The sequence below is a fragment of the Oncorhynchus kisutch genome, unplaced genomic scaffold, assembly GCF_002021735.2.
Source record: "Oncorhynchus kisutch isolate 150728-3 unplaced genomic scaffold, Okis_V2 scaffold868, whole genome shotgun sequence".
NCBI lineage: Eukaryota > Metazoa > Chordata > Actinopteri > Salmoniformes > Salmonidae > Oncorhynchus > Oncorhynchus kisutch.
The window spans coordinates 132558-145314 of record NW_022262813.1 but is presented as its reverse complement, the minus strand read 5'-3'; the positions used below and the strand labels follow the sequence as shown (position 1 = coordinate 145314).

Genomic DNA, 12757 nt, shown 5'->3' with positions numbered 1-12757 from the left:
GTATTTTATACAGTCAGTGGAGATCATCAAGCTTTACAGTTCAATCACTGTGGTGGTTTTTTGCTGATAAAATCTCCATAATTATGTTTTCATACTGAAAAGGGGGATTGGTGAGCATGAGCTGTTGTACGCACAAGGACGCACTCTTAAAATTAATGATTACAAATATTTTCACCAGTTTTAATGACCCAGTCACCCACGAAACAGAGACAAAATAAATTGAGTTTGGTTAAAAAGAGAGAATAACTTTATTTTAACAAGACATTTATGAGACAATACAGATGTTTACCTGGACTAAAACATCTCTTCAGGGTTTCCTTATTACAAGCATGGCCTAGTCAAACTATGTTCAAGACATGTTTCATTCTACACAACCACTACTATATAAAAAAGATATAAAACCAATTTTCTGAAACCGACAACAGAAAATGAAGTTGAATAACAAACCAGTCTTATTCTCAAACAGTGAACGGGTGAAAAATAGCTTTTCTTGATCTCTGAATAAGTGAACCAACAAGTCACCAAAACAATGGACTTTTTAAGAGCTGAATCTTGTTGCATTTATTCGCAGCACACCTTGTATGAATGTTACTCAAATCTGAGTTGTTTTAGAGGAGGTTGTTTATGTACAAAACAGGAAGGAAACAAAGGCAAGAATGAAAACACTATACATCAACAGTTATGTATAACTGTGAGCAGGACGTCTTCCGCATGGTATTGGTTCTGTGGTGGAAAATGGGACAAGCTGCAAAGCAGCCGTCTGGGGGGTGGAGGAAGATGTGGGGGAGTACTTGACATGCTAGTAGAGGCCTCCTGTCTGTTGCTGGAAAACGTCAATCGTATCTTCATCCTCCATTTCCAACTGTCAGGAAAAAGGAAGAAAATTAAGTCAATTTGATATAAAACCCGATTTCATTAGATGACATGGCATTCATGACAAAAATGTACATAAATTAGCCGTGAATGGAAAACTTTCGTTAGAAGACATTTTGCATTTAACATTCTTTTGACATGCACAAATGTTCAATGGTATTCTCAAAACAGGGAGGAACTTCTAATTATTGCTGGAATGGTGTTGTTCAAGCGAAATAGAGTGAATTGATGTAACAAATCAGTTCCTCCCATGAGACTCCAGGATTACCTGTGCAGGTGTGTCTGTCTCGTTTATAGGCTGTCCATCGAACCGGAACCGGATTTGCCTAATTGTCAACCCCTACAGACACAGACACACAGATACTAAATTCCATTAAACTGTCTGGCACAAAACAATCTCTCCAAGTAAAATGTCCAAAGAAAACAACGTTTTCCCAACCCTTGCCAAGCAATCCATTAATAGTGTATGGCACTGAGGAAGCAAGGTTAGCCATTCCTTTAAAAACTCCTGTCGCTTCTCTACTTTGTGAATGAAAACACTGCAGAAAGGAAGGGATAAGGAGATAGGGAAGGGCGTTACTATATTGCCACTCCATATCCACGTTGGCCGACATCATTTTTATCAGATAAAGGGAGAAACAACAGGATAGGGAGGGAAGTGGCTTCTACTCAACAAAGCCTGTAGAGCCTGGCCTACTTCCATGACTTCACTGGTCTAAAGAGACACACAAGATCCATTATGGGTGGGCACGCACACAAGCACACACTGCATTGAGATTAGGCCTGGGCAAGCCTGGATAAGACAGGCCTAGCACTAGAGAGCAAAGGCTCAGTTGCTACATCTCTGCCTCCATCTCTACATCTCTGTACTTGCCAGTGCAAGCAGCATGAACACAATCATTCAAAAAGACATGTAGAACAGAACAGCTCCAAGTACACAAGGGAAGAGAATAAAAATACCTTTGATATGTTGGGAGAATCCAAAGCCAAGAACCCTATTTTAAAAGTACTTATTAGGTAATGCAGTGTAAATCCCCTCAATTAGCCTGTAAGCTCATAAATAGCACAGATCAGATTGGCCATAATGATCCAGCAGTAAGGCTTAGTATTTACTAATCAGCCTACAGCCAGAGAGATAGGCAAGTTAAGCTTAAGCCTTACTAATGCACATTGCATTGAATATGACAAGTACATTTGGTGCATATTAAAATAAAGGGTATTTGACCAAATAAAAAGTCTTTCAAGAACTAAAATCAGAAGAGTGGACAGTACAGAGTCATTACTAAATTACATTTTAGTCATTTAGCAGACGCTTTTATCCAGAGCGACTTACAGGAGCAATTAGGGTTAAGAGCCTTGCTCAAAGACACCAAAAATATATTTCACCTATTCAGCTCAGGGATTCGAACCAGCGACCTTCCAGTTACTGGCCCAACGGTCTTAACCACACATAGAGCTGGACACTGGAATAATGAGGACGATGAAAAGGAAGATGATAATATGATGAAGACAACACAGCCCATTGCACTCGCCTCCTGTCACAGACAATGTAGACTACATCTGACAGTGAACAGATCAAAGAGATACAAGTGTATAAAATGGTCCATGTATTGTGTTCTCTCTTCAATGAGTTTCCTTGTCCTCAATGGATAATATGAGCTGTCATCTTTCATCAACCCCTGTATTCCCATAGTTAGGGTCAGGACTTTTCTCAGGTCAGGTCATTAGGGAAAAGTTTGTGGGCCCATAGTCATAAAGCATCTCAGAGTTCAAGTTTATTAGTCATATACCTGTACACATGACATACGTGGAGTACACAGTGCAAATACATGCTTAATTACAGGTTCACCTCTCGACAATAGGAAAGTAATTAAGTAAATAAAAGACTACTAAAAAGAAAACTCAATAAATAAAAACGAGGATTAAAATGTTACTAAGATACAAGGAGGCACTCAAACGAATTGAAGTAGGATATTTACAAATGTGCCAGGGAATTGTGCAATACAGTGTGCGATAATAAATTCTAAATAGACATTGTGCAGGAATATTAATCATTCCTCTTCCTCTCTGGAGGAGAATGATGACATAGGACCAGTTTTGACTTGGCCCGTTTAGATCACAATGAATAAATGACATGGACAGTGCGGGACCTGATCCTTGATCAGCACTCCCACTCTGAGACACTTTATGAATACTGGCCCTGGCCCTATGTATAGGGTAGAGGTGCTGCTAGTTGCTTATGGCTTGGCCTCTGTCCAGAAACCACCTCTACCCCCTCGGCACATTATGCAGATTCAAAAGGACTTGATAGGTATAACCAATATGGTAGTAGCTCAACCTTGCCCTCTGATACCGCTGCTGATGTTGTGCACTCAGTGGCATCATCATGGTTGCCATGTCAGACTCACCTGTCTCTCACAGTACGCCTTCATGAGTTTGCTGAGCGGCGTGTGTCTCTTGATCTTGAACTGCACCACCGACCCATCCTGTCCCGCCACCTTCAGGTTTATGTGGTCGTTGTTTTCTGTTTTCACTCCCTCCTGATGGACACAACAAACATTGGGGGTGTATTCAGTGAGATGAAACACAGATACTGTATAAATGTAATGTCTAGAATTACCATGATACCCACTATTACATGTGACAAATAATCCAGTCTGTTAAAAGTCGAATAGTCCACCTAATTTCAGTTTAAGTGACAACAAAAGCAAGAATAGTGTAGAGAATTATTGTACCATTTAAACCGCTGTGAAATATCTTTTCCATAACCAAAAATATAGTATTTTCAGTTGTTTGAAGCTGGTGTACAAAAGTAAAAGACTAAAAACTAAACTGAAGAATGGGAAGCATAGAAATAGCACACATATAACAGATTTAACACTTCTTAGACTTGCTTTCAATGAGAATGACATATCTATAACTCACATTTCTATGTGAATTTTGTCAGGTCACCCAAAAAGTGACATATTGCAGCTTTAAACATGGCTCATATAGACAAACACTGAATACAATCTAAGGTAACCTAGCTGCTTTTAGAAACGCTTGTATTTACACACTAGGGTTGATGGGAATTAGCTTGCAAAAAACAGAATAGTCCGCCAAAATAAAATTAACTTTCATCTTACTCTGCCGATTGTCTGTAGGCTTCGACCTTATGTTGGGGGTGAATTTGAGAAAAAACAAACATCTAATGGAACGTATAATGAAACACTTTCCAAACGTGGATCTGTTGTCGACCCATGCAGTTCCTCAGCGAGGTCAGCTCCTCTCTGCTTACCTCATGTCAAAATAAATGTTCTTGCTATCTTTTGTGCTGGTATGGGGACGTGCAGGACTTTTATTTTGACACGAGGTAAGGGGAGAGTAATTGGGTCTACAATAGATCCACGTTTGGAAATTCTGAATGTTCTATTAGATGTTTTTTCCTCAATGTCCCCTCTGCATAAAGACCAGCCCTACAGACAATCAACAGAGTAAGTTGAAATTTAATTTAACTTCTGTATTCTTGCAGACTATTCCATTTTTTTGCAAGGTAATTCCTAGTAAAGCTAGTGTGTGAATACTAGTGTGTGAATACTAGCGTTGATAAAAGCAGCTAATGTTAACCTTGCCTGGGACGATCAGATACAAATGTTGCTTGGCTGATACAGTTGATGCAAAGCAAATTATCAGTCAGGTCCCAGGCTAATAGCAACCTTGATATGACCATCATTGATTTTAGGCCAGCAGAAACATTTACACAGAGTTTTTGTCAGCAGTGTACTGTCTGAATATAAGCAGTTTCTGAACAGTGAAAATAGACCAAATATTTAAAGTTTTATAGAACACTTACAAGGGCCTTGGATAGTTCAGCAGTGACATGCAAGTTAATCTGTCTTGACTATTATTTACTTGTTCTAAAAGTCATGGCGCTGTGGCAATGTAATGAGACAAGAAGTGTTTTTGGACAATGTTTAGTCTACAGAGTGGAATTTATCATGCTGACTACAGGATAGGTGCTTTACACATTCTGGAATTCATCCAAATGAGGACACATATTAAACATGTATATGTCAAACATCTGATCATTGGTCAAAACACACGATTGATGCATTTCAAAATATTGATCATACTTTTACACATGAAAACACATAGGAGTAAAACATGGTTTTTAACACTGTCTCAGTCACACCATTTCACTCATTTGTAACATGCTGTGATAGCTGGCTCCATAAGCAGATGAGAGGGACCCTTGCTGTAGCCATGAATGAATGTAACAAGTTTGTAACTGAAGAAATTGACAAAGTGATGACTGATACAACCACTTGGATCTGAACAGAGTTTGTCAGATTACATTTGCAAATACAAAAGATTAAGAACTGAAGAGAGTGCATGCATTGCTTACTGTCATGTTCAGCTAGCAAACGCTAGTTGGCTACGATTCAAGCAGCAAGCCACGCGCCCATGCAGGCGCGTGCACAGGTCTTCCGGTGTCTCCAATGGAGTACTTGCATTTTCAAAACTTGAGTCTACTAAGATCTCAAGTAAGGAAATATTACATGTACATTTTTCCTTAGTTCTATTTGAGTTATGTATGTAAAAAAAAATGTGATGAGATGTAAGCATATTTTCAAGCAACTCACCTTGGGTTTCTCGTCAGCCATGGTTACTCTATTTGCGCTTCTCTACGCCGCCACACAACGAAATAGACGTGTACGCGCACGTACCCGCTCCCGATTAAAATACCGGCCCTACGTGCGCGATCACAAACACATGCTCGTGCCCTGTACTTCACATTCATTGGCCAACCTTGGTCACAGGGTAAGATGTTGAGCGCTGGCAGAGGGCGGGAATGTCGTAATGCGCGTTTCTGTAACACGTGCACGCGCATTTATAACACGTTCCCTTTTGTTTTGTTTTATGAAAATATTCACCGAAAACGTCCTAATGCTTTGATGTTAACCGTGCCATTGCTGTACATTTGCGCAATAAAAATCAGGTTATTTAAGAAAGTGTACTGAAAGGTCAATGTTTGGGAATTTAAACCATTCTGGAATTTTGTCATGGAAGAGAGGACTGATCCTCAGTAGCCATCTTGTTTTTATAGACCATAACATTCAGCCAACAAATTATGCAGTTGTACCACCGATGGAACAATGAAATATTTGGTTGTACAGTACTTGTACCAAAATAGACATGATCCAGCAAGAAACTAATGTTGCCCACACAGTATTAGATGGATGTTAATAAGGTCCAGAATGGTGCAACATTGTAAAAATGCCATATTTCCCTATTATGCCATTGAAAATAGCCTAAATGTTATGAGGAGCATTTCATTCGACAATTAATTATGACTAAAATCTGCACATTAGGGTAAATAAATAACTGTTTGCATCTGGTGGCCATTAGTTCTTCCCACTTTGAGCAAATTAGTACCAAAACATTATAATTGGTAGATATTGGTATAAATTGATTTTATTCATTGGAATAATATATTCTCATGGTGACATTACTTGTCAAATTGACAACTGAGTAATTGTGTCCCCTTTAGTGCAAGCTTGCATTTCTAGTCAGGCACGACACAGAATTCCTATGACATCAGACATACGCACGCTTTGGGGTCCTTCAGCTGAATGGTTGAAGCGCCTAATTTCTGTATTATATTATTTGAAATGTCAGTATTTGTATCGCTCGTGGATTAAGTTATATTTATTGATTCACCTTATTGATTTGATTAAAGTGGGTGGTAATGGAGGAGGTAGATGTGGAGCCAACAACTACTGTAAGTACCGCTCGTGCTCTGTTGTTGTGGAATCAAAATGTGTCCAGGGCAGGCTATGCAACTTGCTAACGTTAGTTCGCTAACTAGCTGACACTTCATTCAAACGTCTCTGAGCTCAAGTGTCCACAATAATACTGGCATCACTGCACAATGTTTATTTGTCATTTGTGATGACTCGTTTCAGTGGGTTGAAAGATACTGGCAGCAAGGCAGAATAATGTCTAGACGTTTAATCACCTAGCTATGTCCACATAAATAAACTAACGAGACGTTTCTCTCTTTCAGCCTATCCCTGGGTTCGACAGCAACCAAAAACACTTGGGATTTGTGTGGGGTCCTGGAGATATCCTGGTTTATGAGACCATTTACAAAGCATCAGGTAGATAGGAGAGTTGAATGTATAACTTGGTAGTAAAGTCATGACTCAAATCATGTCCAAGTACAAAGCATCCTCCTCTCTAACCCACTCTCCCTGTGCGTCTCTTCAGGTGGATCTGCAGGGGGTTGTCCCTTTGTCCATGAGGTCAGGAAAGATGAGGACATCTATTCCCCTATTTTGCGTAAACTCTTCAATGAGTCCCATCACATCTTTGTTGGTCTGCAGAGGATCAGAGAGGATCTGCCCAGCAAGAACAAGAAACCCCAGTAAGGATGGGATGGACTACTTTCTCTTGTAATTCAAACTAATTCCTTTGTCACGAGGTCAGGAAAAACTCCCGGTTCTAAATATAACCAAACAGTGGTGATGTGTGTGACTTAATCTCATAGTAATCTAAATGTTTTGCATTGTAATGGGTGTGCTCGTTTAACAATTTCACTTATTTATTCAGGTTCGTCAGTATTAGCAAGAACTACAGGTCCGTGATTCGAGCATGCATGGAGGAACTCCAGCAAGTCGCAGGTATAGTATATGGCAACATTTCAACCATCATATGTTTATCAATGCAGTTCATAGACAGACTTAAGTAACATGCTATTTCCTCTCACTTTGCAGTTTCTACACAAGATGCAGCATTGGCTACACAGTATGGAAATCAGGTAGAGTACCTGTCTGTGCCTATTCAGTTCGACTAACCACTTACCCCTATGTCAAGGGAACATAACCCAAGTAATATAACATTGAATCAGCAAACGTGAGAAAATGATCTTGCATCAATGATGAAGGTGAACACCGTTGTAATGTTATACAACTCAGACTGTTTTAGTGTATCATAATGATTCCCTTGGCAACACTCTTCTCTCCTGTTTTTCATGATAGGTGTCAATCCTGCTGGCAGTAGAGCTGATCTGGAATCTTTGTGAAGTGTTGTTCATCGATGCAGCTCCAGGTAGAGTTTATGTTTTGTGTGTCAACCTTGATGTTGCTTTGGACACACAAGCATCATCTAGGTGTGAACCATAGAGCTATATAGAAGACTCATCTTTGTATCTGTGCCATTACAGTGTCTATGATAGCATGGGCAGCACCATTGAGGTTTTCTCCATTTTAACGTAATCCATTTTCTTATTTTTCATTGGCCGATTGCTCCCACAGGGGTCGCGTTAACGTAGGATTCTGCATTTTTCACACAGATCTAAAATGCTTCTTATTGTAAATTCTGCTAGGCTTCAGGTTTGCTCAAATAATCATGATTTGTAAAATTACAAATTTTGTGCTTCAGTTCCACTTCTCCACTTGGATGAAATATATTTGCTCTTGTCATTGGATCATCAGTGCCCTGGCTGACGTAGGCTACTTTTCTCCGGTACTTTCTTCCAGTTAAATTTTTCTCCAGTAGCAAGTTAAAATGCAGTATTAACTTCATGTGAAACATTAGAAATATGATGGCCATGCATCGTCTTTGCAAAAATACCTTTTTTATTGTAGGCTAATTTAATTATGTCTGGCTGTTTGCCAAATAGCGTTGCACCTCTGTCAGCTGATGAAAACGATTTTGCACTAATGTATTTTGTGTAAAGAAACAATAGTTGCAAGCCCCTGATCACTCTAGTGAAGCCAAAAAGCACGGTTGACTTTCGATATGAAATGCAGGTTAAATGGTTAAAAATGCAAAAAAAAATATGGTCTGAGTTTTGAAAATGCTGATTTCTGAAAGCTAACGCGACCCCTGTCCAAACTCGTATAAATCCCCACCCAGTTGACAACTTAAATGGTGGAAGCCCTCATTGTCCACGCTAAAAGGGGTTATATCCATGATGAGTCATCTATCTCTATGGTGTGAACAGAACTTTAATATTTTCTGCACCCTGTTTGTTGTATGTGACCCTCTAGCTGGCTCCCTGGTGCTCCACCTGCTCGACTGGGTGAGGCTGCACAAGGCTGACGTGGATGAGAAGGCCAGGGAGGTGCTGGCGAGTGAGAGCCCCGCAGAGCACCAGGCCTACTGGGACGTGGTACGTACACATACACCCCTCTCCTGTCTCTCTCTGCATTTTTAAAACGCTATTGGCCCAGTGCGTAGATACGTCAGACTGATTTTTGGCTCTACAGATGACCATTTTACTCAAATGTGCCTAAAAATAGATGTGTACGAACTGAAAAAGTAATGTATGAGCGAGCATGTGATTCATAGTAACACACAATGCTGCCGTAGCTATTTTCAAAGTAAACCTTCTGTTTTTGTTTCATAGCTGGTAGCTAATCACACACAGCACTACAAATACCATATAAACTCAGCAAAAAAAGAAACGTCCCTTTTTCCAGGACCCTGTCTTTCAAAGATAATTCGTAAAAATCCAAATAACTTCACAGATCTTAATTGTAAGGGGTTTATCTCTGTTTCCCATGCTTGTTCAATGAACCATAAACAATTAATGAACATGCACCTGTGGAATGTTCGTTAAAACACTAACAGCTTACAGACGATAGGGCAATTAAGGTCACAGTTATGAAAACTTAGGACACTAAAGATGCCTTTCTACTGACTCTGAAAAACACCAAAAGAAAGATGCCCAGGGTCCCTGCTCATCTGCGTGAACGTGCCTTAGGCATGCTGAAAGGAGGCATGAGGACTGCAGATGTGGCCAAGGCAATAAATTGCAATGTCCATACAGTGAGATGCCTAAGACAGCGCTACAGGGAGACAGGATGGACTGTGGATCGTCCTCGCAGTGGCAGACCACGTGTAACAACACCTGCACAGGATTGGTACATCCGAACATCACACCTGCGGAACAGGTACAGGATTGCAACAACAACTGCCCGAGTTACACCAGGAATGCACAATCCCTCCATTAGTGCTCAGACTGTTCACAGTAAGCTGAAAGAGGCTGGACTGAGGGCTTGTAGGCCTGTTGTAATGCAGGTCCTCACCAGACATCACCGGCATCAATGTCACCTATGGGCACAAACCCACCGTCGCTGGCCCAGACAGGACTGGCAAAAAGTGCTCTTCACTGACGAGTCGCAGTTTTGTCTCACCAGGAATGATGGTCAGATTCGCCTTTATCGTTGAATCGCTGTGCGTTACAGGGAAGACATCAGCTCCCTCATGTGGTACCCTTCCTGCAGGCTCATCCTGACATGACTCTCCAGCATGACAATGCCACCACGCACAGAACAAGCAGTATGGCTGATTTCCTTCAAGACAGGACGGTCAGTGTTCTGCCATGGCCAGCGAAGAGCCCGGATCTCAATCCCATTGAGCACGCCTGAGACCTGTTGGATCAGAGGGTGAGGGCTAGGGCCATTCCCCCCAGAAATGTCTGGGAACTTACAGGTGTCTTGGTGGAAGAGTGGGGTAACATCATCTCACAGCAAGAACGTGCAAATCTGGTGCAGTCCATGAGGAGGAAATGCACTACAGTACTTAATGCAGCTGGTGGCCACACCAGATACTGACTGTTACTTTTGATCCCCCCTCCCCTTTTTTCAGGGACACATTTATTCCATTTCTGTTAGTCACATGTCTTTGGAACTTGTTCAGTTTGTCTGTTTTTGAATCTTGTTGTGTTCATACAAATATTTACACATGTTAAGTTTGCTGAAAATAAACGCAGTTGACAGAGAGTATTATTTTTGCTGAGTTTAGCTTTCCCACCTCGAGCAGCACTGTGAGTGAAGTGCTGAAAAAATACATTTTTAGAAGCGCACAGCGTAGAAGTTGGTTGATTTCACCTGAAAGTCTACTAAAGTGTGTATTTCTTCTCATATTTCTTGGCTATTTACATTGTTTTGTTCACATGCTATGTGGTTTTTCAATGTTAGTTTGAGCTTGCTCAACTGCTAGCAAAGAGATGTCGTGGAACTCAAAGGGGCAGCTGAACATTGTCTCGCCTAAATGACTCATTGGAGGGTACATTGTAGAGGTCGACCGATTATGATTTTTCAGCACCGATACCGATTATTGGATGACCAAAAAAGCTGATACCGATTAATCGGCCATTTTTTTGTAATAATGACAATTACAACAATACTGAATGAACACTTATATTAACTTAATATAATACATCAATAAAATAAATTTTGCCTCAAATAAATAATGAAACATGTTCAATTTGGTTTAAATAATGCAAAAACTAAGTTTTGGAGAAGAAACTAAAAGTGAGATATCTGACGTTTAAGTTCCTTGCTCAGGACATGAGAACATATGAAAGCTGGTGGTTCCTTTTAAGAAGTTTTAGGTTGTAGTTATTATAGGACTATTTCCCTCTATACCATTTGTATTTCATTAACCTTTTACTTTTGGATGTTCTTATAGGAACTTTAGTATTGCCAGTGTAACAGTATAGCTTCCGTCCCTCTACTCACTCCTCCCTGGGCTCAAACCAGCAACACAACGACAACAGCCACCCTCGAAGCCGCGTTACCCATGCAGAGCAAGGGGAAACAACCACAGGCTCAGAGCGAGTGACGTTTGAAACGCTATTAGAGCGCACTAACTAGCCAGCCATTTCACTTCGGTTACTCCAGCCTCATCTCGGGAGTTGATAGGCTTGAAGTCATAAACAGCGCAATGCTTGACGCACAACGAAGAGCTGCTGTAAAACGCGAGAAAGTGCTGTTGGAATGAATGTTTACGCACGCCTGCTTCTGCCTACCACCGCTCAGTCAGATACTTGTATGCTTGTATGCTCAGTCAGATTATATGCAATGCAGGACACACTAGATAATATCTAGTAATATCATCAACCATGTGTAGTTAACTAGTGATTATGATTGATTGTTTTTATAAGATAAGTTTAATGCTAGCTAGCAACTTACCTTGGTTTACTGCATTTGCGTAACAGGCCGTCTCCGTGTGGAGTGCAACGAGAGGCATGTGGTTATAGCGTTGGACTAGTTAACTGTAAGGTTGCAAGATTGGATCCCCGAGCTGACAAGGTGAAAATCTGTCGTTCTGCCCCTGAACAAGGCAGTTAACCCACTATTCCTAGGCCGTCATTGAAAATAAGAATGTGTTCTTAACTGACTTGCCTCGTTAAATAAAGATTAAATAAAGGTGAAAAAAAATAAGAAAACGGTGTCCAAAAATACCGATTTCCGATTGTTATGAAAAGTTGAAATCAACCCTAATTAATCAGCCATTCCGATTAATCGGTCTACCTTTAGTACATTGTAATTGATTGAGTATGGAACACTCCAACAAACTTTTATTCTTAAACTTTTATTAATTTCTTATCATAAAAACACTTGCTCAAATACTTTCACTGTGCTCCTTAATTTCTTTGTGTGCTCCTACATTTTTCAATTTACGAGCACATGTGCTCCTTGTAAAAAAAATTTAACTGTCAGCGTAGAGCCCTGTTTGATCAAAACTAATTTACTGGATCCTCAAGACCTCCAGTGAATTTGCCTTTTAAATGGTTCTCCATGATTACTTCCAATGTGGTTGAAATAAACTCGTTGTATCTATGTATTTTATCTGTGCAGACTTTCTTTGCCCGTTTAACTCCTTTAACTTGATGTCTGTGTAATCTGCTATTCATGTTTATTTGTGCACTAGTCTGTATGCAGATATTCTTTGTCCCCTATTGAACCCCCCTCTGTGTCTCCAGGTGATCAGCTACGTGCTGCAGGGCCGGATGGACGAGGCCAGGCAGGTTCTGGTGAAACAGGCAGCTTTGCAGCCTGCAGCCAGGGTCATGTTCAAGCGCTGGACAACCTGCTCATGAAGATGCCCA

General features: G+C 40.5%; 2 protein-coding genes across 3 annotated transcripts; one reads left to right on the top strand and one right to left on the bottom strand.

The window, feature by feature from the left end:
* Positions 1-219: 219 nt before the first annotated feature.
* Positions 220-5927, bottom strand: LOC109877168 (small ubiquitin like modifier 2). 2 transcript variants are annotated; one of them, XM_020469476.2, is made up of 4 exons: positions 5496-5927; positions 3282-3413; positions 1142-1213; positions 220-862 (listed from the first exon to the last, which is right to left on the bottom strand). In XM_020469476.2, the coding sequence occupies exons 1-4, from the start codon at positions 5514-5516 to the stop codon at positions 800-802; spliced, it is 288 nt and encodes a 95-aa protein (XP_020325065.1). In that variant the 5' UTR covers positions 5517-5927; the 3' UTR covers positions 220-799. The 2 variants fall into 2 exon arrangements, with proteins under 2 accessions (XP_020325065.1, XP_020325066.1); XM_020469477.2 differs by lacking the exon at positions 1142-1213 and having other exon boundaries at positions 5496-5625.
* A 502-nt stretch (positions 5928-6429) lies between these two features.
* Positions 6430-12748, top strand: LOC109877166 (nuclear pore complex protein Nup85-like). The gene is made up of 8 exons (XM_031816789.1): positions 6430-6634; positions 6920-7013; positions 7123-7279; positions 7465-7535; positions 7629-7672; positions 7893-7962; positions 8907-9028; positions 12632-12748. Exons 1-8 carry the CDS (start codon positions 6602-6604, stop codon positions 12746-12748), a joined length of 708 nt encoding a protein of 235 aa, XP_031672649.1. The 5' UTR covers positions 6430-6601.
* Positions 12749-12757: the final 9 nt, after the last annotated feature.